Consider the following 25,341-nt stretch of genomic DNA (forward strand, 5'->3'; position numbering starts at 1 on the left):
TTGTTGAAAATTAATTGACCATAGACATGTGGGTTTATTTCTGGGCTTTTTGTTCTATTCCATTGATCCATATGTCTGTTTTTGTGCCAATACCATGCTGTTTTGATTATTGTAGTTTCGTAGTATTGTCTGAAGTCTGGGAGGGTTATGCCTCCTGCTGTGTTCTTTTTCCTCAAGATTGCTTTGGCAATTCTGGGTCTTTTATGGTTCCATATAAATTTTAGGATTATTTATTCTAGTTCTGTGAAAAATGTCATGGGAAATTTGATAGGGATTGCGTTAAATCTGTAGATTGCTTTGGGTAGTATGACAATTTTAACAATAAGTAATAGGACTTTTTCAAATTGTTTTTTGCTGTGTTTTGTTTTTACGTTTGGGTACACCATACCAAATGTAGTATCTCATAAATTTTAACTATGGAATAGGTAAAATAATTTTTGATGCCTAAATTATACTGGATTTATTAGTCAAATCAACCATCACTGTTAAATGAACCTTTCTCTTTAGGTTGGGAAAAATATTCCTTGGATTTTAAAGGAATATGTATTTTATAGATATTTAACATACATTTTATAGATATTCCTAACTCTTGAGCCAATATAAAAAAATATGTTTAGCTATGCTCTCTAGCAGCAAATTCTAATTCTTTAGAATTTCCTAGGTAGACTGTTGTAATGTCTTAATTTTTTAACTGACAACACAAATATTTTCAGCATTCCTACTATATTCAAGATCTTGTGTTAGGACCTGGGATTCAAAGATAAGCAAGATACCATTATTATTGCCAAGGAGCTCACAGTCCAAGGGGCTCCAAAAAATGTATGATAAATACTATAGCAGGTATTTGCAGGAAACTGAACAGGGATGGAGTCCACAGTTCCAAATAAGAATAAAGGAAGGCCTCTTGGAAGAGGTTTCTTAGCTAATCCTACATCACTGCACCAAAATTCTCAAGTTCTAAGAACAAGAGGGCAAACAGTTGTTCCATATGTGTATGCAAGAGAAATAATCAGGAGAACTAAGCTAATAAATCACCTTGGAATGCCCAAACTTCTTCAGCATATGTATCACAGAATTTCAGATTTTAGCAAATATGAATAAATATAAATAATACATATGACTATGATATTCCAAGACTTTCCCCACATTGCTCAAATAAAATGGTAGCAGGTCTTCCCTGGCCCTCTTTATTCATTATACAATTGTTTCTAGCGACCAATGGTATAATACTTATTAATATCTTTTCCTTTTCCTTTTCCTTGTGGGATTACCAGAGAGTAAATGAAACATGTGAAGCTTAGTGCAGGGCCTGGCACACAGTAACATTCAATAAGTGATAATCTCCCTCTCCAGTCCAAGGAGAGGGAGACTTCTATGCCCATTCACTACAGTGCCTTTGCAATTAACGATGTGCTAATAAATGTTTGAACTCTACACTAACCTCACGGCTAATTACCACTACCCACCAAAGAAATCTTTAGCATCTTCCTTTTTTTCCCAGTTTCCTCATTCCACTGTATTCTTAGTAATACCTTATGGTAAAACTCTTAAATTCTTAAAACAAGACTGTCACATTTAAGTTATACAAGAAATTTTTAATCACACAAACATGATTCATGAAACAGTTTTTGGAGGTTTCTGCCAGTGCAATTGCAAACAGAAGTATCAAGATTTTATTATCCCTAGGAAAATAAGTCCCACAAGTATTGAGATTACATACTATTCCAAATTCCAAAGTAGACCAAAACAAAGTAGACCAAAGGCAACAAGTGTAGATAAAGCACACTGACAACAGATGGCAGCACTAGAACATCAAACCCTGCCTTTCACTTCACTGTTAGGCTGTGACTTGCAAAAATGCAGAACCCCAGTCAAGGTGGGCAAAAGATAATGTGTACATAGAGGGTTCCTCATGAGCATTTGAAATAGTCACATAGCACCAAGCAGCAAGCACACAGGGATGCGGAAGTTGTTACATCGCATGGTAATGAGAAGGGACAATATGAGATGAAAGTGTTCTGAGATAGAGGGTGTGACTTGGGAGTTGTAAAATTTGTTCACAGAAGTGGAGTCAGGCTCTTCAATCCCGAAAATGGGGGTATTCACAAAGGATCAGAGCACTGGATACATATAAACACTTAAAATGCATTTCAGTTGTACCCACACAATATAGTAGGAAGTTGAATGATATATTTTTTTAAAGAAATGAAATTTGTTTTCAAATGTAGTTCATATAAACAAAAGAAAGTGCTAAGTAATAGAAAATGAGTATTACAGTTAATTTTTTGGATAACAGTTCTTATATATTAATAGATTTGTATATGGCTTATAATTGGGAAAAATTATTTTTTTGAAAATAACTTTTAGACTGATTTGCCAATTTATTACACTGGTAACTTAAACATGAAGAAATGGATTTCCTCATCCTTCTATACCCCGTGATTAACAGCTAAGACTTGGGAGAAAAAGACACCTAGATTGAAATCTCACCTCAGTGCATCTTTAGTTGTATACCAAGCTTATCAAGATACTTAAATTCTCTGTGACTCATCTATAAAAAACTGACCACAGCTAACTGACAGGATTTTGTGAGAGTCAAAGAAGTAAAGCAGATAGCACAATGTTTAACACATAGTACGTATTCAATAACTGAAAGCTATTATTGTGATTCCATATGTATGTGGGCCCCTCAACCTCAACTTTAAATTATTTTCGGACTTTAAATTCCTGAAAATGGGATTGCTAACTATATTATGAATAGAGAAAGTGGTGGGAACTTGGTAGCTGTAGTAATGATGTTCTTGCAAATACGGCAGATAAAAAAAAAGTTAATTTGGAAGGGAGCAGGGGAAAGATGCAAATCTTAGTTTTATATTATTTCTGGGTAAAACCTGTGTGAATGTGCCTACTTAATCTCAAGGCAAGGATCTCTGAGTAGTTTTGCTTAGCTAAGTTTGTTGAAGCCAAAGGACTTTATGCTAAACAGTCTGCCCTGACTCAGAGAGCAAACTAAAGCTATGATTTCTTATTCCTCATTGGCATAGCATTAGTGAGGGGCCCACAGTGCAGGCTTTGGTGGAGATTAACTGGAAGAGCCTGTCTTCTGCCAGTAAAATATTCCCTTAGGCAAGTCTCCTAGGAGGGGCAGTTTCTACTCTATCAGACTGGTTTCTCCTTCTGTTTTCAAGACTGGGCTACTCTTGAAGTGGAAGGGGGTTGAGAGTGAGTATTCAAATTAAAGTTGCAGCTATAAGGGTTAGACTCAGTAGCCTATGAGTTCTGCTAACGTGAGGGTCATGCCTCATTCATTTTTGTGCCCCCGATGCCTCAACAGGGTTCTGCATTCAATATAATTATGAATATATGAATCCTCATAATTTTTTTTAACCTGTCACGCGTAGGAACACTACGCCAGTTTTTAAAATAAGTACACCTTTTTAGGTAGTTGCTTTGGAAACGTATGACCTGTGGTGTGAATAATAAGGCATACCAAGTGCCAAGCACTGGAGCTAAGCATTTTACCTTACTACTGAGTGAAGTAAATTTCGGAAACTGAGGCTTCGACATTAAAGAATACAACTAAGATGGCACAGCTAATAGGTGACAGAGTTTAAAACTTGAACCCAAGGCTGCCTGACTTTTAATCACAAGAGAAAAGGCCTCGTATTAATTCAGCAAAACTTGGTGAGCCGCCGCCCTTCAACTTGCAGTTTTAGACAGATTCCACCCGGAATTTAAGGCCTGGTTTACCAAGAAGAACGAGTGTGTCCACACACCCCACGCACCTCACCCTAAATGAACTGGACTGGAAAAAGTAAAACGTGGCCACTGCGCAGGCTCAAACGTCCCTTCCTCACTCTTCCTTCTCTGCTCCGGGACGTCACCGCGGAAACTTTCCCGGACGACTCTAAAACGGCTCCCGCCCACTCTGAAGTCAAACGGGTGGAAGCTGTTCCTCTCTGCGACGTGGACAACCTTCTCTTCCTCGGGCCTTTCCAACTTGGAAGCCAACACCACGCGCCTCGGTTTCTCGGGGATTCAAGCAGGAGTTTGCCAGATGTCAATATGGCCGCTGACAGGCAGTCCCAAGCAGAGGCTTTTCATAGGCCAAGGTCGCACCCCAGCCCCGCCCATTTCATCCCTCCTGGCTGCGTCCGCCGAGGCCTTCGATACGCATGCGCGGCGAGGCGGGCCGAGAGGTGGGACGGCCCGCGTCTTCCGTGAGCCGCCGCCACCGCTGCCGCCAGAGCTTCGCCGCTCCTGCGCCTCCGGGGCTGCATAGCCGGCGTTAGCCGCGCGAGGGTTAAGAGAGGGGACCGACGGAGCGTGCGTACGCGGGGGTTCCCGCAGTCCCATCAGTTCCTCTCGCGGGTGGACTGCGAGGTCAGCAGCAGTCGGGGGAGGCCCTAGACGGCGCCATGTCGGCGGGCGGCCCATGCCCGGCAGGAGCCGGCGGGGGCCCAGGAGGGGCCTCATGCGCCGTGGGGGTCTCCCCCGGCGGGGTATCCATGTTCCGGTGGCTGGAGGTGCTGGAGAAGGAGTTCGACAAGGCCTTCGTGGATGTGGATCTGCTCCTGGGCGAGATCGATCCGGACCAGGCGGACATCACTTATGAGGGGAGACAGAAGATGACCAGCCTGAGCTCCTGCTTTGCGCAGCTTTGCCACAAAGCCCAGACTGTGTCCCAAATCAACCACAAGCTAGAGGTGAGCTGTGGGCGCTGGAGGGGGTAGCATTCAACTCCAGTCATCAGACCTCATTTAACGCACCCGTGAAACGACCCTAGAAAACTGCCAGCCGGGGCACCTGGGCTTCCTACGTGACGGGGGAGTGCGCGCGCGCGCAGGAAAGGAGTGAGGTGAGGTTAGAGCAGAAAAAGGTGTGTGGACTGACGTGTGGGTCTCCCGGGATCCTGTCGTCCACCTTCCTTGTATCTCAATGAAGAGGAAGCAGGAACTAATTACTCCAGCCTACTTGTGCCTGTTACGTTAACAGATCTCAGACTTAACTGAAGCTCAGAGATTCTGTCATAAGAATACTTTAGCTCACCTTTTAACATTTGAGTTTTTAGATCTACTTTCACATTGATAAACTAGGTTTGTATATCACCAGACAGACACAGTCCTGATTATTTTTAACTATTTCAGGTCAATTTCTGTTGTTGCACACAGACGTACTGTACCTTGACTGCACGAACTATTTAGGGGAATTTGATCAAAGCTCTTAAGAAAAGTTAGTGGGATAAGCAAGACGGTATCAATGTCTATTTCAGTTTACAGTTAGTTGGTCCTTAAGTTACAGGCACATCCCTCCACAGCGCCCTACAATTATTCAGCTGACTTCTAACATTGAGGTTTTGTCTGTACTTTACTATCTTTCCCAAAGTCTGGGTTTATTTTTGAGAGTGTGTGAAGGATGATCATTTGCTTTAGTCTCTAATCTTGGTTGTGGGTGTGAGTGCAGTGGTGGTGCTTCCAAAAAAAACCCCCAAACCTACCATTTTTGCAGAAAATTAAATTTTTACAATATTTAGAAAGCATAATAGATTACCATTATTACATAAAGATCATTTTCTAACTAGATAATTTAAATAAGAGAATGGGTCTTTCATTTTAAAGTAGGTAAAAATAGGATAATAAATGATGTGCACAGCTCTTTGAACATTAGATTTTGTGAGAAATCATCGTTACTATCAGTTGTGGTGATTGAGAATGCCCATTGGATCGAAATTAATATGAATATCAGAAATGCATCCTCTCCTTGCTTAGTGGTTAGCATTCTTTCTCTTTCCTGTCAGTCGTGGAAAAGGTGGTATAATTTAGCTTTGATTAGCATAGAATTGCATATGGGAGATTTTGTGACTCTTGTTCACTGAAAGGACTGTTAATTTCTTTCATCCTTTCTGAAAAGGTTGGAAGTGTTGATATGAGGCTAATCACTTCTTAATCTAGGTATATGAAAATGTCTCTTGAATTCTTGCTTTAGTGGTAGTTTCTAGAAGATGTTTATTTATTCATGTAGTGAAATTACATTTGTTGGTCTTTAGAAATAGTACTTCAGCTTTAAATAACAGAGCAAGAGTAGCTTTTGCTACTCTACAACTGAGAGTATTTACTGAGATAAACAGATTTTAAAAGTGAAACAAGATCTAATTCATTTTTTAAATGACTTAAGGAAACTTTAAAGTGCTATTTGGATGTCAGATATAAAACCTGATTTTGGAGAAAATTATGTTCTATGAGCAGGAGGTGATGCTCAGTTTTTTTTGTCTTTAAATATTTTAAATGAGTACTCAGAGCTGTAATAAATTATGCATGTTCTTTTTCAGAAATTATAATTACATATTCTGATTCCATGTCCTGGCTTAGAAGGTGGCATTATTTCTCAAAATAAGAAATGCTAGCCTATCACAATGTGAGCATGTTTTTTCAACATGCTTGAAGCCTTTGATTTAAAGATCTTAGGAAATGGGGATTAGTTGGTGTGTTTTTTCAGTTACAGTTGACTTCTCTGTCTGTGGGGTTATTCTTTCTATATTTAGCAGTTTCTACAGTTTTCATGGAATCTGTTGTGTATTGCTGAGGAGAGAGGTTCATTGTCAGTAGTGCTTTTCAAAGTATATCTGCCATTGTATCATCTGCAGAATTTCAGAGGTTGCCTGTGTACTGTTAGCAATCTTTTGAGATCTTGAAATTTTAGAAGAGATTTCCATACTTTCTTGCCCTGTTTTATTTCTTAGTAAGTGAATTGAATTAGTTCTATTGTTTTAAGGATATGGGCATTAAGACATAATATTTGAGGTCACTTACAATTTGATATAGCAGATGTGCACCAAAGTTCGGTGGTTTTAGAGATTAATACCTTAAACCATATTGCCATAATAAAATATTTTTATAATCAAGAGGGGTACCTCCAGTATGAGTAACTTATGATATATTTAAATTCGTCTTGAGTATCCTTCCAGATCGCCCTTCTTCTGCTCATTGTCTTCAGGTAGTTAATTTAATACTAATATAGTAGTTAGGAAAACAATTTTGCTACAAAAAAAGTCAGAGGTTACATTAAAAAATTAAATATAAGTGACATCTATGTGACTGCTTTTTTCCATAAATTATATTTGGGGAGAGGGATATCTATAAGGGGAAGGGGAGGGCAGAGAATTCAGAATATTTTGAGGTAGTGCATTTCAAATTACTCACATCTCTTTTATACTTCCCACCTGCTTGAGAGTCCCTGCTATGGTGAGCCACTTGGTGACAGCTGTGCTGGAGTCACAGGTACTAATTGGGATAGTAGTAGTAGTAATAGTAATAGTAGCGGTAGTAGGTGTGTTGGAGTAGAACAAAAGATGAGAACCAGTGCTTTAGAAAAACTCACCTCTCTGCCTTGAAGTACGGTTTTCTGCCTGTTCACCCCTTCTTTAAAATAACAGCAAAACAATATATCTTCTGTCATGTCCTCCTTTCCCTCAGCGATTGCTGAATAAGTATCTTTTTTTAAAGTGATTTACTGTTCACAGCCATCTAGAGCCACATTGAAAATGAACTAATGATATACTACCCTTTTACTGCTTTAAAGCTATTCTGATTTTTTTTTAAGTATATCAGTTTTATTGCAATTTGTTTAACATTGGCTGTTAACCACTCATTGAACAGTTTCAGTGCCATAAAATGGTGGGTTTCAAAAATAGTATTCCCCCCCCAATAATCTGCCCCCATTCTCACCTGTCCATCCTTGCTCTTCTTTTTTTTTTTTTTCTTGGCCAGTCGGTTTGTGGGATATTAGTTCCCCGACTAGGGATCGATCAAACCTGGGCCCCTGGCAGTAAGAGCTCCTTCCTAATCCTGACCACTGAACAGCCGGGGAATTCCCCATCCTTGCTCTTTTTCAATAATTACTACATTGATTTCCCTTTGCCCTTCTACTTACTTACTTATACCAAGGCTATTCATATTTAGTTTCTAGTGCCATGTTCCATACTTGGATGAACTGGGTAGCAATCTAGACTAGTATAGGAAAGCTATTCTGTTTTTAAACAAGCGATGAGGCTGTTTTGCAGCATTGAACTTGAAGTTTAATATTGCTCCAATATATATTTATTGAGTGCTAATTATGTGTTGGACACTTGGGATACAATGGAAAGCAAAAACGGACATAATCATCACTGTTATGGAACTTGGATTTTATTGGAATTTGTTGAAATAATTATCATATAAATGTGAAATTCCAACTTTGAGGTACATAGAGTAATGAGAACCTATTCTGGGGCATCAAGAAAGGCTTCTTTGAGGAAGTGACTGTTGAGTTGAGACATAAAGGATGAGTAGGAATTAATTAGGCCAAGAGAAATAGGAGTATCGTTCAACATTCTGGTAGAGGGAACAGGATGTAGAAGGCACCTGTGATGGGCGAGTGCTAATGCATTTGAAGAACTGAGAGTTGGTATGTGTTATAAGAGCATAGGGCAAAAGAAGTGATATGCAAAATAAGTTTGAACAGGTAGGTAGGAACAATATCTACATGATTTTCTAGACCATGTAGTAGATTTGAGGGCTTTATCATAACAATGGGAAATGTTTTAAATTAGGTGGTAACCTCAGATAGGAGATTAGAATAGTTTACTCTGGCTATGATAAGGAGAGAATTTGGGGAAATAACAAGAATAAATGCAGAAAACCATTTAGGGGGCCCTTAATTCTGATCCATGTGAGATGATGGGAGTAGGATAGCAGAGGTGGAGGAAAGTGTTCAGAACAAGAGAGATTTGAGAAGTAAAAATAAAATCTAGGGATGGGTTGGAACAGAGGGATGAGGTAGAACAGAGGGATGAGGGAATTCAGGATGACTCCAAGGTGTCAGTTGGCTGGATAAATGGATGGATATTATATATTGCTAGCAATACTATATTGCTAACTGTTGATCAGTTACTATGGGCCAGGCTCTGTGCTAGGTCTTTTATATATATCAATTCACCCAATTCTCATAATAGTCCTGTGGGGTAGGTTTAGTATTGTTATTCCCATTTTATAGGGATTAAGTAAGGGGCCCAAGACTACAGAACTAGAGAAACCAAGCTCTCCAAAAACACATTTATGTCTGGCTGGGGAAGGAGGAGGTGGAGAGAAAAAAAGCAAGCAGAAATAGTTGAGTGTGGCTGGATAGCCGGGAGGGGGAGGGGGAGTTCAAGGGAGGTATTGTTTTCTTTTTTTTTTAATGGAAAAATAAACTTAAACATGTTTACAAGCCAATGAGAAGAATCTAGTTGAGGGAAAATCTGAATATTCTAGAGAAGGAGAGGATAATTAGTAAGATTTCTGAGTGAAGATGAAATCCAAAATACATGTAGAGAGAATGGCTTTATATTGAAAGGACAGCTATTATACTTAAAGGGAAAGGAGAGATGATAAGCACAGAAGCGGGAGTGTTTTGTGTGACGGCTTCTTTATTCTCTGTAGGATAGGAGCCTGGGACAACTGCTGAAAGTGGGTGAAAGTAAGAGCTCGAGGAGAGTGAAAAAGATTTGAAATGGTAATGGAAGAGTGGGAGAGCAAGTTGGCCAGAGAAATAGAGACTGCCAGACAATGCTGGGGACTAATTTGGAGTTACCATAAATTCATGGTAAAACCAGTCTGCCCTGTTGTATGACTTTCTCTGGCAATACAGGCACAGTAATGAGAGTAATAATTGAGTTCAACCAGTGCTGTAGCAAGGAGTTTGCTATATAGACAAGAGTGTTATTGAAATGAAAATGGTATTGGGGATGAAGAAAAGGAGATAATCTTTAAAGGAGTAGAAATAGTATTTGATAATTATCTAGATGCAAAGGAAGAGGAATGGTTAAGGATGATGCCACATTTCTGTTTGGGAAATATATTGGTTGATACCTACAGTGACTTGAATAGTGCTCCCCCGCCCAAATTCGTGTCTACACAGAACCTCAGAATGTGACCTTATTTGGAAATAGGGTCTTTAGAAATGTAATTAATATAAGGATGGAGATGAGGTCATAGCAGATTACAGTGGGTCCTAAATCCAGTGAGACTATCCTCCGAGGATACACAGGGACACAGAGAAGAAGGCTATGTGAGGATGGAATAAGAGATTGGAGTGACTTGTCTACAAGCCAAGAAATGCCAAGGATTGCTGGCAACCACAGTATTAGGAGACAGGCATGGGACAGTTCTCTTTCAGGGTCTCCAGAAGGCACCAACCCTGCCAGTGCCTTGATTTGGGGCTCCTTCATCCTGAACTGTGAGAGAGTAAATTTTTGTTCTTTTAAGCCACCAAGTTTGTGGTAATTTGTTATGACAACCCTAGGAGACTTATACCATTCACTTAAGTAAGGAATCCAGGAGAAGGAGTGGGTCTGGCAGGAAAGATAATGGGTTGAGTTTAGGAGGTTGTGCATGGTTAAGGTCCGTATCCCTTTTTTGCATATTCCTAACATAGTTTCCTAATTGCTTCTTACCCCCTCCACATCATCCTCTCATTGCCAAAATCATTCTAAAGTGATTCATATTAATGGTTCATATCAAAAGGCAAGTCTGACTACGTCACTCTTCTTTGTATACCTCCCTGTTACTTCCTGGCTAAGATTCAAACTCTGCAGCATGTTGATCAGTGTCCAGTCTGTCTGTCCTCATCTCTCGTCACCCCCTCTTAGCTGCTTTTGCCTCAAATAAAACTGGTTTATTTGCATTTCTCTAAATAGGCCTGCTCTTTCATGGTATCTCTACTTTGGCACAGGCTTTTGTGTATAATACCTTCTCTGTCCCCTTTGTCTACAGTGTCAAACACCCACTCATCTTTCAACACACCACTTACATCACCATCTCTGTGAAGGCTTTCCTCACCCAACTCCTCTCTGCTCTCTATAGGCAGAGGCTGTCTTAACACCTTGAACATGCTTGGGCTGTTACAAGATTTGTTATTATACATTGTACTATAACTTGTGGTTGCCACATTTCTCTACCTCTAGAAGGTAAGCTCTTTGAAGGCCAAGACTTTGTCATAGCTGAAATAATCTGAACTATCAAATGCTTGTGAAAGCTGACTTAGTGGTAGCATTATCCGTTTGTGAACCCATTTTGGTTTCTAAGAATTGGTTGGTAGTTTTTTTCTCCATGATATCAAGTTGATTTATATGTGGATTACAGAATTGGTGTTTGGCCCCTTTTAAAAAGGGGCCAATTTTTGGAAATTTGGAACTCACACATTAAACACCAACCTTTTTGACCCACTTAACATTCTTATCTCACTTGCTAGGGGTTTTCACATCTCAGACCTTTCCCTTTCCCTACTCCATGTATTAGCTTTTCTCCATTCAGCATTCAGGTAAACTTCTCCTTTCTGACTCCCTTTGTTTCTTTTTGAATTGGTACATCACACATGCCTGTACACTAGAGTTTACAACACTTTACATCATAATTGGGAATGTATTTTTTATCTGTTTCTACTAGACAGTAAAATCCTCAAGGGCAGAATCCATGTCTTATTCATCATTTTGTCTCCAGATCCTGGCACACTGTGTATATTCAATAAATGTTTATTTGAATGAATAAATTATTTGAAACAACTTTAGTTGCCTCATTCTGCCATGAGTCTTCAAAGTTTATCAATAATCATTCTGTAATACAAGTTTCATGAGAGCTGGGATGGTGTCTGTCTTGTTGACTCTACTATCCATTGTGTCTAACATAGGGCCCACCATATTAGTGAAAGACTGAATCAATCACAAAGATATGATTTGTTAATATTTCATGGTATTCCATTTTAAGAAAAATTTGAAACTGACTAAAAATAACATCATTACATTAGAGTATTGAGTATGGATTTAGTGTACTTTTGACATTTCTAGTATATTTGGTAGGTTGATTCTCCTCATCCCACCTCGAGTTTAATTATAGAGCAGCTGAATTCTTTAAAATGAAAACAGAAAACATTTTATCTTGTTTGGAACTTCATTTTGAGGTTTAAAGTACTTTAACTTTTAAAAATACATCATAGACTTATCTACTTGTCTCCATTTCAAATCCCCCAACTCTAGTTCAGTGACATTGTCTCCCATGTTACACATAGCTGCCTTTTCTTTTTGGCTGTGTTGGGTCTTGCTGTACATGGGCTTTTCTCTAGTTGCTGTGAGTGGGCGTACTCTTTGTTGCGGCACGCGGGCTTCTCATTGCTGTGGCTTCTCGTTGCAGAGCACGGCTTCAGTAGTTGCAGCACGTGGGCTCAGTAGTTGTGGCTCATGGGCTCTAGAGCGCAGGCTCAGTAGTTGTGGCACACGGGCTTAGTTGCTCTGCAGCATGTGGGATCTTCCCAGACCAGGGCTCGAACCTGTGTCCCCTGCATTGGCAGGAGGATTCTTAACCACTGCGCCAGCAGGGAAGTCCAGCTGCCATTTTTAAAACATAAATTTGATCATGTCATTCTGTTTTAAATTCCTCAATTGTACTTTGAATAAATTCAGCCTCCTTATCACTGATAAGCTCTGTGTGATCTGACCTCTGGATAGCCCTCCAATGTCGTATCTTATCATTCCTTCCTCTTATTCTGTATGGCCCAGGCCACATGGGTCTCCTTTCAGAAACTCTAAGACAATAATTCTTAAACTTTTTGGTTTTAGGACCCCTTTACATTCTACAAATTATAAGGTCCCCAAAGAGCTTTTTTTTTTCCTTAATATGGGTTATATCAACTGGTATTTACTGTGTTAGAAATTACAACTGAGAAAACTGTAAATATTACATCAGTTAAAAATAGCAACAGTAGGGCTTCCCTGGTGGCGCAGTGGTTGAGGATCCGCCTGCCGATGCAGGGGACACGGGTTCGTGCCCCGGTCCAGGAAGATCCCACGTGCCGCGGAGCGGCTGGGCCCGTGAGCCATGGCCTCTGAGCCTGCGTGTCCGGAGCCTGTGCTCCGCAATGGGAGAGGCCACAACAGTGAGAGGCCCGGGTACTGCAAAAAAAAAAAATAGCAACAATAAACCCATAAATAAACCCAATAAACCCATTACATATTAATATCATTATTAATGAAAAAATAACTACATTTTCCAAAAAATTATGAGTAGTATTATTTTATATTAAAATTAAAAATATATATCTGGTTTAATAGAAGATAGCTGGACTCTCACATCTGCTTTCAAACAGTTATGGTTTGTGGTTTTGGTTATAGGAAGAAAATTTGACCTCACAGAGAAGTAGCTCGATCAGGGAGGAGTATTTTAGTAGCCATTTCAGATAATTGTGGATATTCTTCTTTGATATTCAAAGGTAGTTTCTTAAAGGTTAGTTACAATGTGGAGTCTGAAACCCTATCAATAAACTTTTCATACACCGTTACATTAAAATACATTGGTCTATCTTTGTAGCCTTTGAATGGATCTTTTACCAAGGCATGATTTTAACATTGTGCGTTGGTCATTTTGAAAATATTGGTTTGCTGAGTTATCCAGATCTTCCAAATGTGGACACATCTCATTATACAATATCAAAAAATCACATTTGTTAATATCTGCAGTCTCATGAGAAAAATCTGTAAGTATTAAGAAGCTGTCAAGCTTATGGTGATGGATTCCAATTTTCCAAAATTCTAATTTTCACTTTGAAAGTATAAGTTCTTATCATTGCCAACAAATGCTGTCAGTTGTTTTCCTTGAAATAACAGATTCACTTTATTCTCAAGAACATGTCTGCCAAATATATTAATCTTTTTTTTTTTTTTTTTGCGATATGCGGGCCTCTCACTGCTGTGGCCTCTCCCGTTGTGGAGCACAGGCTCCGGACGCGCAGGCTCAGTGGCCATGGCTCACGGGCCCAGCCGCTCCGTGGCATGTGGGATCTTCCCGGACCGGGGCACGAACCCATGTCCGCTGCATCGGCAGGCGGACTCTCAACCACTGTGCCACCAGGGAAGCCCTATACTAATCTTAATAACCACAGTTTGTTCTTCTTTCAAATAAACATGGTGTTCCAAGAAAAAAAGTTCAGTTTTGCATCTCAAGCAGTTGCATAAGTGCTTTTCCTTGAGACAACATAGTTTGATATGCAGCAGGTATGCTTTATGTATGCTTCCCATTTCATCACACAGAATATTAAAAAGACTTACTCAGGGTTGAGATTTTTAGAAATTAATAATTTTACTGCTTTATCAAGGACATTCTTAAGTGAATTTTTGGGTTTTGTTTTTGTTTATTTGTTTTTTATAAATTTATTTATTTATTTTTGGCTGTGTTGGGTCTTCAGTGCTGCGCTTGGGCTTTCTCTAGTTGCGGTGAGCGGGGGCTACTCTTCGTTGTGGTGGGCGGGCTTCTCATTGAGGTGGCTTCCCTTTCCTGTGGAGCACGGGCCCTAGGTGCGTGCTTCAGTCGTTGCAGCACGTGGGCTCAGTAGTTGTGGCGCATGGGCTCTAGAGTGCAGGCTCAGTAGCTGTGGTGCAAGGGCTTAGTTGCTCCACGGCATGTGGGATCTTCCCGGACCAGGGCTCAAACACATGACCCCTGCATTGGCAGGCAGATTCTTAACCACAGTGCCACCAGGGAAGTCCTTGTTTTTTGTCTTTGTTTTGACTGCGAGTGCATGAGAGTGAAGAGTACAGTGACTACTGGTAGTTTGGTGCCACTGCATTGACTTGTGTTGGAAGCATTCTATTCATAATTGCTTTTGTACCTTCAGTACAATGTCAACACAATGAAAAAGGCAATTCATATTTTTTTATTATGAAAATAGTTTTGACCTTGTGGATGCCCTGAAATAGTCACATAGACCTGTGAGAACTGCTGCTCTGATAAACCGAAACACTTCCCAGAAGGATAGCCATACACTCCCACCCCACTAATTCTGATTCTCTTTGCTTCTTTCCTATAGCTTATTATGGTTTGTAGTTATGTATATTACTACTGGCTTTGCTGTGACCTCGGGCAAGTTACCTAACCTCTGTGCTTCACTTTCCTTCTCAATACAAAAAGTATCTTTGAGGATTAGGACAATTAAAACATGAATATGTTCAAAACAGTGCCTGGCACATGGTTAATACTATTATTATATATGCCATTCATTTTCTTTATGAGCTGCCTCCTGCACAAGGCCACTGAAGCTCTGCAGGGCAGGCTCCACATTTGTTTTGTCTACCAGTGTATCCCTAGAAACCAGCCCACTGCTTGGCATATATTGGTGCTTAATAAATACATGTTGAATGAATGTGTGATGTTGTGGGAGACTAAAACTAAAAATATGTTTGCTTGTCTTGAACTGTAGAACACTTCGGGGAGAAATAATGACAGATGAAGTTTGCGGTCTCTATGCTCGGATTGGAAATTGGAGCAAATTGGTGGAGTTTTCTCACAGAACTTTCATAAGCCAAATGAACAGACTGCTTCAAGAGCTGACATGTAATAAAAAAGAATATTATTTCTTATCTTGAGGGATGACAGAGATTTTTATCTTTGACCTTTGAATATATTTTCTGTTTGGTCACAGTCTTTGCTTTAGAACAGGCTCATTGGCTTTTTGTGATCTTCGATAGTAGGGCAGCACTAACCATCCTGAGCACAGGAAGAAAAGATAAAATAGAGGAAGATTCTTTTTTTTTTTTTTTGCGGTACGTGGGCCTCTCACTGTTGTGGCCTCTCCGGTTGCGGAGCACAGGCTCCGGACGCGCAGGCTCAGCGGCCATGGCTCACGGGCCCAGCCGCTCCGTGGCATGTGGGATCTTCCCGGACCGGGGCACGAACCCATGTCCGCTGCATCGGCAGGCGGACTCTCAACCACTGTGCCACCAGGGAAGCCCTATACTAATCTTAATAACCACAGTTTGTTCTTCTTTCAAATAAACATGGTGTTCCAAGAAAAAAAGTTCAGTTTTGCATCTCAAGCAGTTGCATAAGTGCTTTTCCTTGAGACAACATAGTTTGATATGCAGCAGGTATGCTTTATGTATGCTTCCCATTTCATCACACAGAATATTAAAAAGACTTACTCAGGGTTGAGATTTTTAGAAATTAATAATTTTACTGCTTTATCAAGGACATTCTTAAGTGAATTTTTGGGTTTTGTTTTTGTTTATTTGTTTTTTATAAATTTATTTATTTATTTTTGGCTGTGTTGGGTCTTCAGTGCTGCGCTTGGGCTTTCTCTAGTTGCGGTGAGCGGGGGCTACTCTTCGTTGTGGTGGGCGGGCTTCTCATTGAGGTGGCTTCCCTTTCCTGTGGAGCACGGGCCCTAGGTGCGTGCTTCAGTCGTTGCAGCACGTGGGCTCAGTAGTTGTGGCGCATGGGCTCTAGAGTGCAGGCTCAGTAGCTGTGGTGCAAGGGCTTAGTTGCTCCACGGCATGTGGGATCTTCCCGGACCAGGGCTCAAACACATGACCCCTGCATTGGCAGGCAGATTCTTAACCACAGTGCCACCAGGGAAGTCCTTGTTTTTTGTCTTTGTTTTGACTGCGAGTGCATGAGAGTGAAGAGTACAGTGACTACTGGTAGTTTGGTGCCACTGCATTGACTTGTGTTGGAAGCATTCTATTCATAATTGCTTTTGTACCTTCAGTACAATGTCAACACAATGAAAAAGGCAATTCATATTTTTTTATTATGAAAATAGTTTTGACCTTGTGGATGCCCTGAAATAGTCACATAGACCTGTGAGAACTGCTGCTCTGATAAACCGAAACACTTCCCAGAAGGATAGCCATACACTCCCACCCCACTAATTCTGATTCTCTTTGCTTCTTTCCTATAGCTTATTATGGTTTGTAGTTATGTATATTACTACTGGCTTTGCTGTGACCTCGGGCAAGTTACCTAACCTCTGTGCTTCACTTTCCTTCTCAATACAAAAAGTATCTTTGAGGATTAGGACAATTAAAACATGAATATGTTCAAAACAGTGCCTGGCACATGGTTAATACTATTATTATATATGCCATTCATTTTCTTTATGAGCTGCCTCCTGCACAAGGCCACTGAAGCTCTGCAGGGCAGGCTCCACATTTGTTTTGTCTACCAGTGTATCCCTAGAAACCAGCCCACTGCTTGGCATATATTGGTGCTTAATAAATACATGTTGAATGAATGTGTGATGTTGTGGGAGACTAAAACTAAAAATATGTTTGCTTGTCTTGAACTGTAGAACACTTCGGGGAGAAATAATGACAGATGAAGTTTGCGGTCTCTATGCTCGGATTGGAAATTGGAGCAAATTGGTGGAGTTTTCTCACAGAACTTTCATAAGCCAAATGAACAGACTGCTTCAAGAGCTGACATGTAATAAAAAAGAATATTATTTCTTATCTTGAGGGATGACAGAGATTTTTATCTTTGACCTTTGAATATATTTTCTGTTTGGTCACAGTCTTTGCTTTAGAACAGGCTCATTGGCTTTTTGTGATCTTCGATAGTAGGGCAGCACTAACCATCCTGAGCACAGGAAGAAAAGATAAAATAGAGGAAGATTCTTTTTTTTTTTTTTTGCGGTACGTGGGCCTCTCACTGTTGTGGCCTCTCCGGTTGCGGAGCACAGGCTCCGGACGCGCAGGCTCAGCGGCCATGGCTCACGGGCCCAGCCGCTCCGCGGCATGTGGGATCTTCCCGGACCAGGGCACGAACTCGTGTCCCCTGCATCGGCAGGCGGACCCTCAACCACTGCCACCAGGGAAGCCTGAGGAAGATTCTTTATAAAGGAGTTGCTTAAATTAAATGAGCTCTAAGACTTTGTTCAGCTATTTTGAAGAAGTAGAAGAAAAGAAAGAATGGATCAAAATGCTTTCATTAGTTACATTATCACCTTGAAGAATGGTTCTGCTGTCTGTCAGGTATAAATAAATAGCTTAGGATCTTTTATATAAGAATCTCTATAATAGATTCTTTTAAAAGTTTCGATCGAAGAAAAAAAAGACAGTCTCACCAGATAAAATGGCGTTGCTTCTTTAAATGAGGCAAGGAGAATTCTATAATCTGTAAAGGTTCTCCTATTAATAGGAGACTCAGTATTTAATACTCAACAGTAATAAGATGTCTTTTTTTTTTACAGTCATATCTTGCCATCTCTTTATGATTTTTATTTTTTACATTTGTTTTATTGCTCTTACGAGCTTTAAAGCCTTTTGGTAAGTAGGTGGGTGTAGATGATAAATTTTAGATATTGGCATTAAATGGTATAATTGCTAGCGATTAAATTCCAATCTGTACTTTTCATCCTAAACTGCATTTGCAAATATTAAAAACATACAGACATTTAAAAGCATAATTGTTTCTTTTTAATGATGTGATTACCTTTTGTACACTATTTTATTTATTTTTAGAAGATGTTGGGGATAGGAGTTTATTTATTTATTTTTGCTATGTTGCGTCTTCATTTCTGTGCGAGGGCTTTCTCTAGTTGCGGCAAGTGGGGGCCACTCTTCATCGCAGTGTGCGGGCCTCTCACTATCGTGGGCTCTCTTGTTGCGGAGCACAGTCTCCAGACACACAGGCTCAGTAGTTGTGGCTCACGGGCCTAGTTGCTCTGCGGCGTGTGGGATCCTCCCAGACCAGGGCTCGAACCCATGTCCCCTGCATTAGCAGGCAGATTCTCAACCACTGCACCACCAGGGAAGCCCTGTACACTATTTTAAAGCAAAAGGTGTGGAAGCAATTTGTAGGTAAACGTGAGATAATACTTACATCTTTATCAGCAGCTTTCAATGCTGTGGTTCATAACAGTTAAACTGCTATTTGAAGTCAACTATTTTCTTTGTAATTCTTACAGAGAATACAACTTGGAGTATGTGTGCTTTTGTGTGCATGCCTGTGCATGCCTACACGTGTGTCTGTGTGTGCACATGAGTTCCAGTGTGTGTGTGTGTGTGTGTGCATGCATTTGGGTGTGTGAAGGGTGGGGCTGGCTAGGTGGATGATGTTCAGAGTAGTCTCTTGCTTAGAGCCCTGTCTAGTTCTGAGATTTGGGAATGTGATCTCATTCGGAACTCATGGACACCTTCCTTTCCATTTTTCCTGTTACTGCCAGAATTATAAAGGATGTCAGGAGGTCTGAGTTTTAATCCCATGCAGTTTGTAATTTAGGACAACTCACCTAATCTCTTTGGGCCTCAATTCTTCATGTGCAAAATAAAGATGTTTTACCAGATTTTTAATTTAGGTTCTTACATCTTCTAAAATGTTATCAAAAGAGCTATATGAAATGCCAAAACCAATGAGTGAGCTAGATCAAAGTTCCCTGCTGTTTGATGTTTGCTAATGTCTTGTCTTAGTTTAATCCTCCCCAGAACAAGAGGTTTTTGAGGGGTGCTTAAGGTAAAGTAGTTGGCATTTTTATCTATGAGACAGTTAAATAAAAACTAGCCTTCGTTTAGAAAGAGAAAGTGCAGCTGTTGTGTAGTTTTTTTATAAATTTATTTATATTTTATTTATTTATTTTTGGCTGTGTTGGGTCTTTGTTGCTATGCGCGGGCTTTCTCTAGTTGCAGCGAGCAGGGGCTATTCTTCGTTGCGGCGCGCATGCTTCTCATTGCCGTGGCCTCTCTTGTTTCAGAGCATGGGCTCTAGGCGTGTGGGCATCAGTAGTTGTGGCATGCGGGCTCAGTAATTGTGGCACACGGGCTTAGCTGCTCTGTGGCATGTGGGATCTTCCCAAACCAGGGTTCGAACCCGTGTCCCCTGCATTGGCAGGTGGACCCTTAACCACTGCACCACCAGGGAAGTCCTGTTGTGTATTTTTACACGATTATATGGATGGAGGATTAAGGTCTAGACAGAGTAGAATAATAGGAAACTCTGAATAAAAAATTACTTAGATTTTGGTGCCACAGAGTGGAATCCAGAAGTTAAGAATTATATTAGAAAGGAATTATCCTGATGGAAAAGAGTTTGAGAGAAGAAATAGAATAGTAATGACTGCATTTACAAATAAATGGTAATGATAATCCTCAAAATTTGTTTAAATACACTGCCTCTCTGTCTTTTTCATTCCTGGGGATACTTCATTCCTATGTTGCAGAATGTGCCCTGAAGTTTCATATATCTCCCCACTCCATTCCAGCTGATATTGGAGATCCAGGGACCACATTTTTTTTTTAACTAAGTTTTTAAAAAACTATTTATTTACTTTACTTAGGCTGTGCCAGGTCTTAGTTGAGGCATGCAGACTCTTAGTTGCGGCATACAGACTTCTTAGTTTTGGCGTGTAGACTTCTTAGTTGCAGCATGTGGACTCTTAGTTGTGGCATACGGACTCTTAGTTGCAGCATGCACGCGGGATCTAGTTCCCTGACCAGGGATCGAACCGGGGCCCCCTGCATTGGGAGCACAGAGTCTTACCCACTGGACCACCAGGGAGGTCCCCAGGGACCACATTTTGAGAATCACTACCTTAGAAAATCTCACCATTGGTTGTTTAATGGCCTTTAAATGAAGGCCATGGTCTTAAGGCTCAGAGATCCTCCTAGAGTGAGGTCATTTTGTCCTTGATGAGTTCTAGGGAAAGAATATCCTGATGGTCAGCTTTGTTTTATTTTATTTTATTTTATTTTTTCTGTAAATGAATCCAAGATCAAATATAGGAAAGTGAAGAGATTGGGTTAACTGGTTGATTAACTGGTTTTGATTTTGCTTTTTAAAAGATTTTTTTGGATATCACTTGAAAATTTAAGAGTTGAAGGTTGAAATCAACTGTTTATTAATTTTCACTCTTTGCTAGTTATAGTGTTGCCAAGGTAAGACAGTGAGGTGAAAGATGGTCAGCCTTTTTTTATGGTCAAGCTAGTTTTTAGTCTGTTATTTACTAGCTGGGTGATCTTGGGCAAATTGCTTAAACTCTGATTTCCAGTTTCCTTAGCTATTAAAAAAAAGAGAGTATGATGGTAAGAATTAACAGATGGCGCATGGTACGTGATTGCTTGCCATATTGGTAGGTAAATGCTTGCTTTATGGTAGCTGTGAATATTGTTAGTAAGTCAAACATAGGTATCGTAGCTGTAGAAACACATTTTTCCTTATGGCTAACTGCTTGATAATACTTTTACTACCTTGCCCTGAGAGTAAGAATTGGGTTCAAAGTGCTGTTTTGCTACTGACCATTTGGGTAGCCCTAGAAATAAAAGCAGCTTTGATGGGCCTTGGTTTTATTATCTAAATAGTAATCGTCATAATCATAGTTTTTATGTTCTCTAAGATCTCTTTGATTATAAAGTTCTGTGATATTAGGAGGTTAGCCATTGAATAAAATATGGAAATTTCTAATCTTCACATAAAATTTACCATTAACTAACTTTTCTTAGCAGCTAAAATGCTGATATCATAGACAAGAAAAGAGTTATTTAAATATTATGAAGTATAGAGTAAACTTGAAACACTTGTTTTGTTCCAAAATAATTAAATTGGGCTTTGAATTTTGATACCTGCATCCTTGCTTTGTAAAGAATTTTTACTTAATTTTTAAAAATTTGAGCGACCTCTTGAGAAATTATTTCACTTAATGAAGAGTCCATGTTTCTAGTAGGCCACTTTCAAAAAACCTCCATACTACCCTGTTTTTCCTTGCCTTTTTAGAATACAGTCACTTCTGATTTGAATATTAGTCTGCCACATTAATTAATGAATACCACTTGTGCCTCTTTAGCATCTTTCTTAATGCCAGTTTTACTCAGTTATTAATAAATCATGAGATTTTTGGTTTGAAACATAAATCATAGTGGGACAACCAGACAATATATACCTCTTGAAACACACAGTGTACTTCTTGCCACAAACATTTAAGTACCATAGTTCCTCAGTATTTGCAGGGGATTGGTTCTACGCCTCCCCGCCCATACCCCTGCAGATGCCAAAATCCATGGAAGCTAAAGTCCCCTTTATAAAATGGTGTAGTGTTTGCATATAAGCAAAACACATCTTCCCGTATATTTTAAATCATCTCTAGATAACTTATAATACCTAATACAATGTAAACGCTATGTAAATAGTTGCCAGCATGAGGCAAATTAAGTTTTGCCTTTTGGAACTTTCTGGAGTTTTCTCTTCTGAATATTTTTGATCCACAGTTGGTTGAATCTGTGGATGCAGATTGCATAGATATGGAGGGCTGACTATAAATCTAAACCTTTAGATCTACTTGTAGTTTATAGGAAATATAAGGAATAGAGGAATATATTAGACAACACTGCAAAGAAACAGTAAGACAGATACAGAATGAAAGTCAAAGTAATGAAAAAAAAGATAAGGGTTGTTATAGATTAAATGGACTATTTTAAACTATTTCTGGGTAGGTTTACTTTAGCATAAGCTTCATATTGCTCAAAAAGTGCATATTATTCAAATATCTATTTTCCTTTTGTGATTATTTTATTTCAAAGATTATAAAACTCAATAGGTATTTTTTTGACTAAGAAGGACTGTCTAGACCAGGCTCATTTGTACTTTAAAGGTACAGTCTTCAGGGAATACTGAACATTCTAGTAATAGGTGATTTTAAATTTTTATAATTTTTTTTTTTGGTGGGCAATTTGTTAAATTGATGCATGTCTATAATACATTTTTATCATACACGTAAGTTTTTTGTTTTTTTGTTTTTCTTTTCTAAGGTTTTTGGTTAGGAGTATTTGTGAAAGGTGTAAAAACTGTTAAACTAACATTCTTTTCTGGAAGGCAATAGAAGTGAAGTTCTACTTTATTTAATCTCTTGCATATGTTTACTATATTTAAAAAATAGAGTCAAGTACTAGTATTATTATTTATTTTAGCATTTAAATCTTAATGGAATTTGTTACTGTTTCAGATTCATAATAAAAGGGCCAGCCCAATACATCAGCTACTAGCCTGATGTGGCTATTGTGTGTTTGAAATATGGCTGGTCCAAATTGAGATGTGCTGTATGTGTAATATACATAATGGGTTTGAAGACTGAGTATCAAAAAAAGAATGTAATATTTTAATCATTGTTTTATATTATTATATGCTTGACTATAATATTATATGATATTTTAGATGTGTTGGGTTAAGTAGAATATATTATAAAACTTGATTTTACCTGTTTAATTTCACTTTAAAATAATTATTTATTTATTTGGCTGTGCCAAGTCTTAGTTGCAGCACGCGGGATCTTCAGTTGTGGCATGCAGGACTTAGTTCCCTGACCAGGGATCGAACCCAGGTCCCCTGCATTGGGAGCGTGGAGTCTTAACCACTGGACCACTAGGGAGGTCCCTAATTTTACTTTTTAAAATATGGCTGCTAGGGGACTTCCCTGGGGGTCCAGTGGTTAAGTCTCCATGCTTCCATTGCAGGGGGCATGGGTTCAGTCCCTGGTGGGGAAACTAAGATCCTGCATGCTGCGTGGCACAGCCAGAAAAATAAAGCAAAATAAAATAATAAATAAATAAAATGTGACTACTAGAAAATTTTTAGTTACATATGTGGTTCATATTTAATTTCTTTTAGGCAGCGCTATACTAGAATATCACAGCTTTTCTATTGCAATGAAACCATGAGCTGAGGATTTCTGGTCTGAGAAGGATCACAGTGGATTGATAGTTTTAAATTTTAAAAAATCTTTTGTAAAAACAGAAAAACCAGCATAACAAAAACACCCCACAAAACCCAGTGATAGCCTCTTCAGCAAAACTAAATGAGGAGGGCATATCCTCACAAACCCCAGAACATGGGTTGGTCAGGGTAGCAGGACCAACACAGAGTGCATGTGGATGAGCACCTGTGGGGCAAAAGAAATAAATAATAGCAAGGGGACCCAGGCACAGAAATCACTAACAGAGCCCCAAAGGAGAAGACATCACTTTGGATGGGAAACTTGAGCAAACGATCTAAGAACAACTGGCAAAACTGCCACCAGGTTGCAGGGGAATGCAAAACAACCATGGGGACACACTAAGCAGCAGCGGGAAGATTAGAAAGTACTTGGGGTGGGCTTTCAGAATCTCAGAGATTTCTAACAAAACTGCTTTTGAGAAAGACAGTCCAATTCTGAAGAAACACTGCTGGAAATAGAATCCAAATTCAGCAGGGCAGAAACATGAAGTTTGAAGTGAGGAGAGTTTGTATTCAAGATAGGGGAGGAATACATACATAGGAGGTTGATTGCAAAACAGTAGTTCTGGCTACAGACAGGCCATTGTTTTAAATAGTTCAGTTTAAGGCCAGGGGTGGGAGCCCGCTAGCCTGAAGCTAGGAAAGCTCCCTCTGCTCACCTCAAACCCCTCCATGGAAGTCTCCTCCTACCTAACATGTACTACATGAAAACCCATTTCATTTAAACATGAGTAACAGAAAAGGATTTTATTTAAACCCCATATAAATGTACTGTAATCAGAAAAGGTAAAAATTAATAGAATAATGTGACAACAGACAACGAAGGCATATCAGAAAAATAAGGCTGCAAAGCAGTTGGAAACTGTAAACTGTATTAGAATATAAAGGAAATTAACAATGTTATTCACCTATGAATAAAACAGAATAATTCAGAGATAGGAAAACTCAGAAATAAAGTAATAAAAATAAAAAGAATACTTGCAGAACTTTGGGAAAAAATAGGAAAAAAAATCATTTCAGAATGGATCCTAATTTGGAAGAAGTGTAAAAAATAGGTAGTGCAGTAAGTACAGCAAGAGGAAGAGGATATACAAGGGGAAAACAGAAAGGATTTGAGAGGAAATTGCAAATATAAAAGATAGGGAAAGAATAATTAATATTAGTATAATTGGAGTCCCTGAAGAAGCATGAAACAAAACCAATATTTAAAACTTCTATCAACAAACTCTCATTTATTGCTGGTAGGAATGTAAAATGGTTCAGCCACTGTGGAAGACAGTTTGATGGTTCCTTAAAAAGTTAAACATAGAATTATCATATGACTCAGCAATTCCACTCCTAGGTATATACCCAAAAGAATTGAACACATGTACACAAACAAATATATGTACACATATGTTCATAGCAGCACTGAACATAATTGGCAAAAGATGGAAATAGCCCAATGTTCATCAGCTGACGAATGGATAAACAAGTTGTGGTATGTACATACAGTGGACTATACAGCTGAATATATTATATCTGAATTTTTATAGTTAAATATATTATTCAGCTCTAAAAAGGAGTGAAGAAGTACTGATACATGCTATAATATGGATAAACCTTGAAAACATGCCGAGTGAAAGAAGGCAGACACAAAAGGTCACATATTGAATGCTTCCATTTATATGAAATATCTGGAATAGTTAAATCCATAGAGACAAAATGTGGATTGGTGGTTTCCAGAAGCTGGGGACAGAGAGAGTGGGGAGTGACTGCTTAACAGGTACGAGGCTTTCTTTGGGCGTGATGAAAATGTTTTGGAACT

At 39.2% G+C, this 25,341-nt stretch overlaps 1 protein-coding gene across 2 annotated transcripts in view; it reads left to right on the forward strand.

The window, feature by feature from the left end:
* Window positions 1-4,208: 4,208 nt before the first annotated feature.
* GOPC (golgi associated PDZ and coiled-coil motif containing) overlaps window positions 4,209-25,341 on the forward strand; it is a 42,304-nt gene continuing 21,171 nt past the window's right edge. For both annotated transcript variants that reach the window (XM_060167822.1, XM_060167823.1), the window contains exon 1: window positions 4,209-4,706. In XM_060167822.1, the coding sequence (XP_060023805.1) occupies window positions 4,419-4,706 (288 nt within the window). In that variant the 5' untranslated portion in view covers window positions 4,209-4,418. The remainder of the gene's footprint in view (window positions 4,707-25,341) is intronic.

This window comes from Lagenorhynchus albirostris, chromosome 12, assembly GCF_949774975.1.
Source record: "Lagenorhynchus albirostris chromosome 12, mLagAlb1.1, whole genome shotgun sequence".
In the NCBI taxonomy this organism is placed as follows: Eukaryota; Metazoa; Chordata; class Mammalia; order Artiodactyla; family Delphinidae; genus Lagenorhynchus; species Lagenorhynchus albirostris.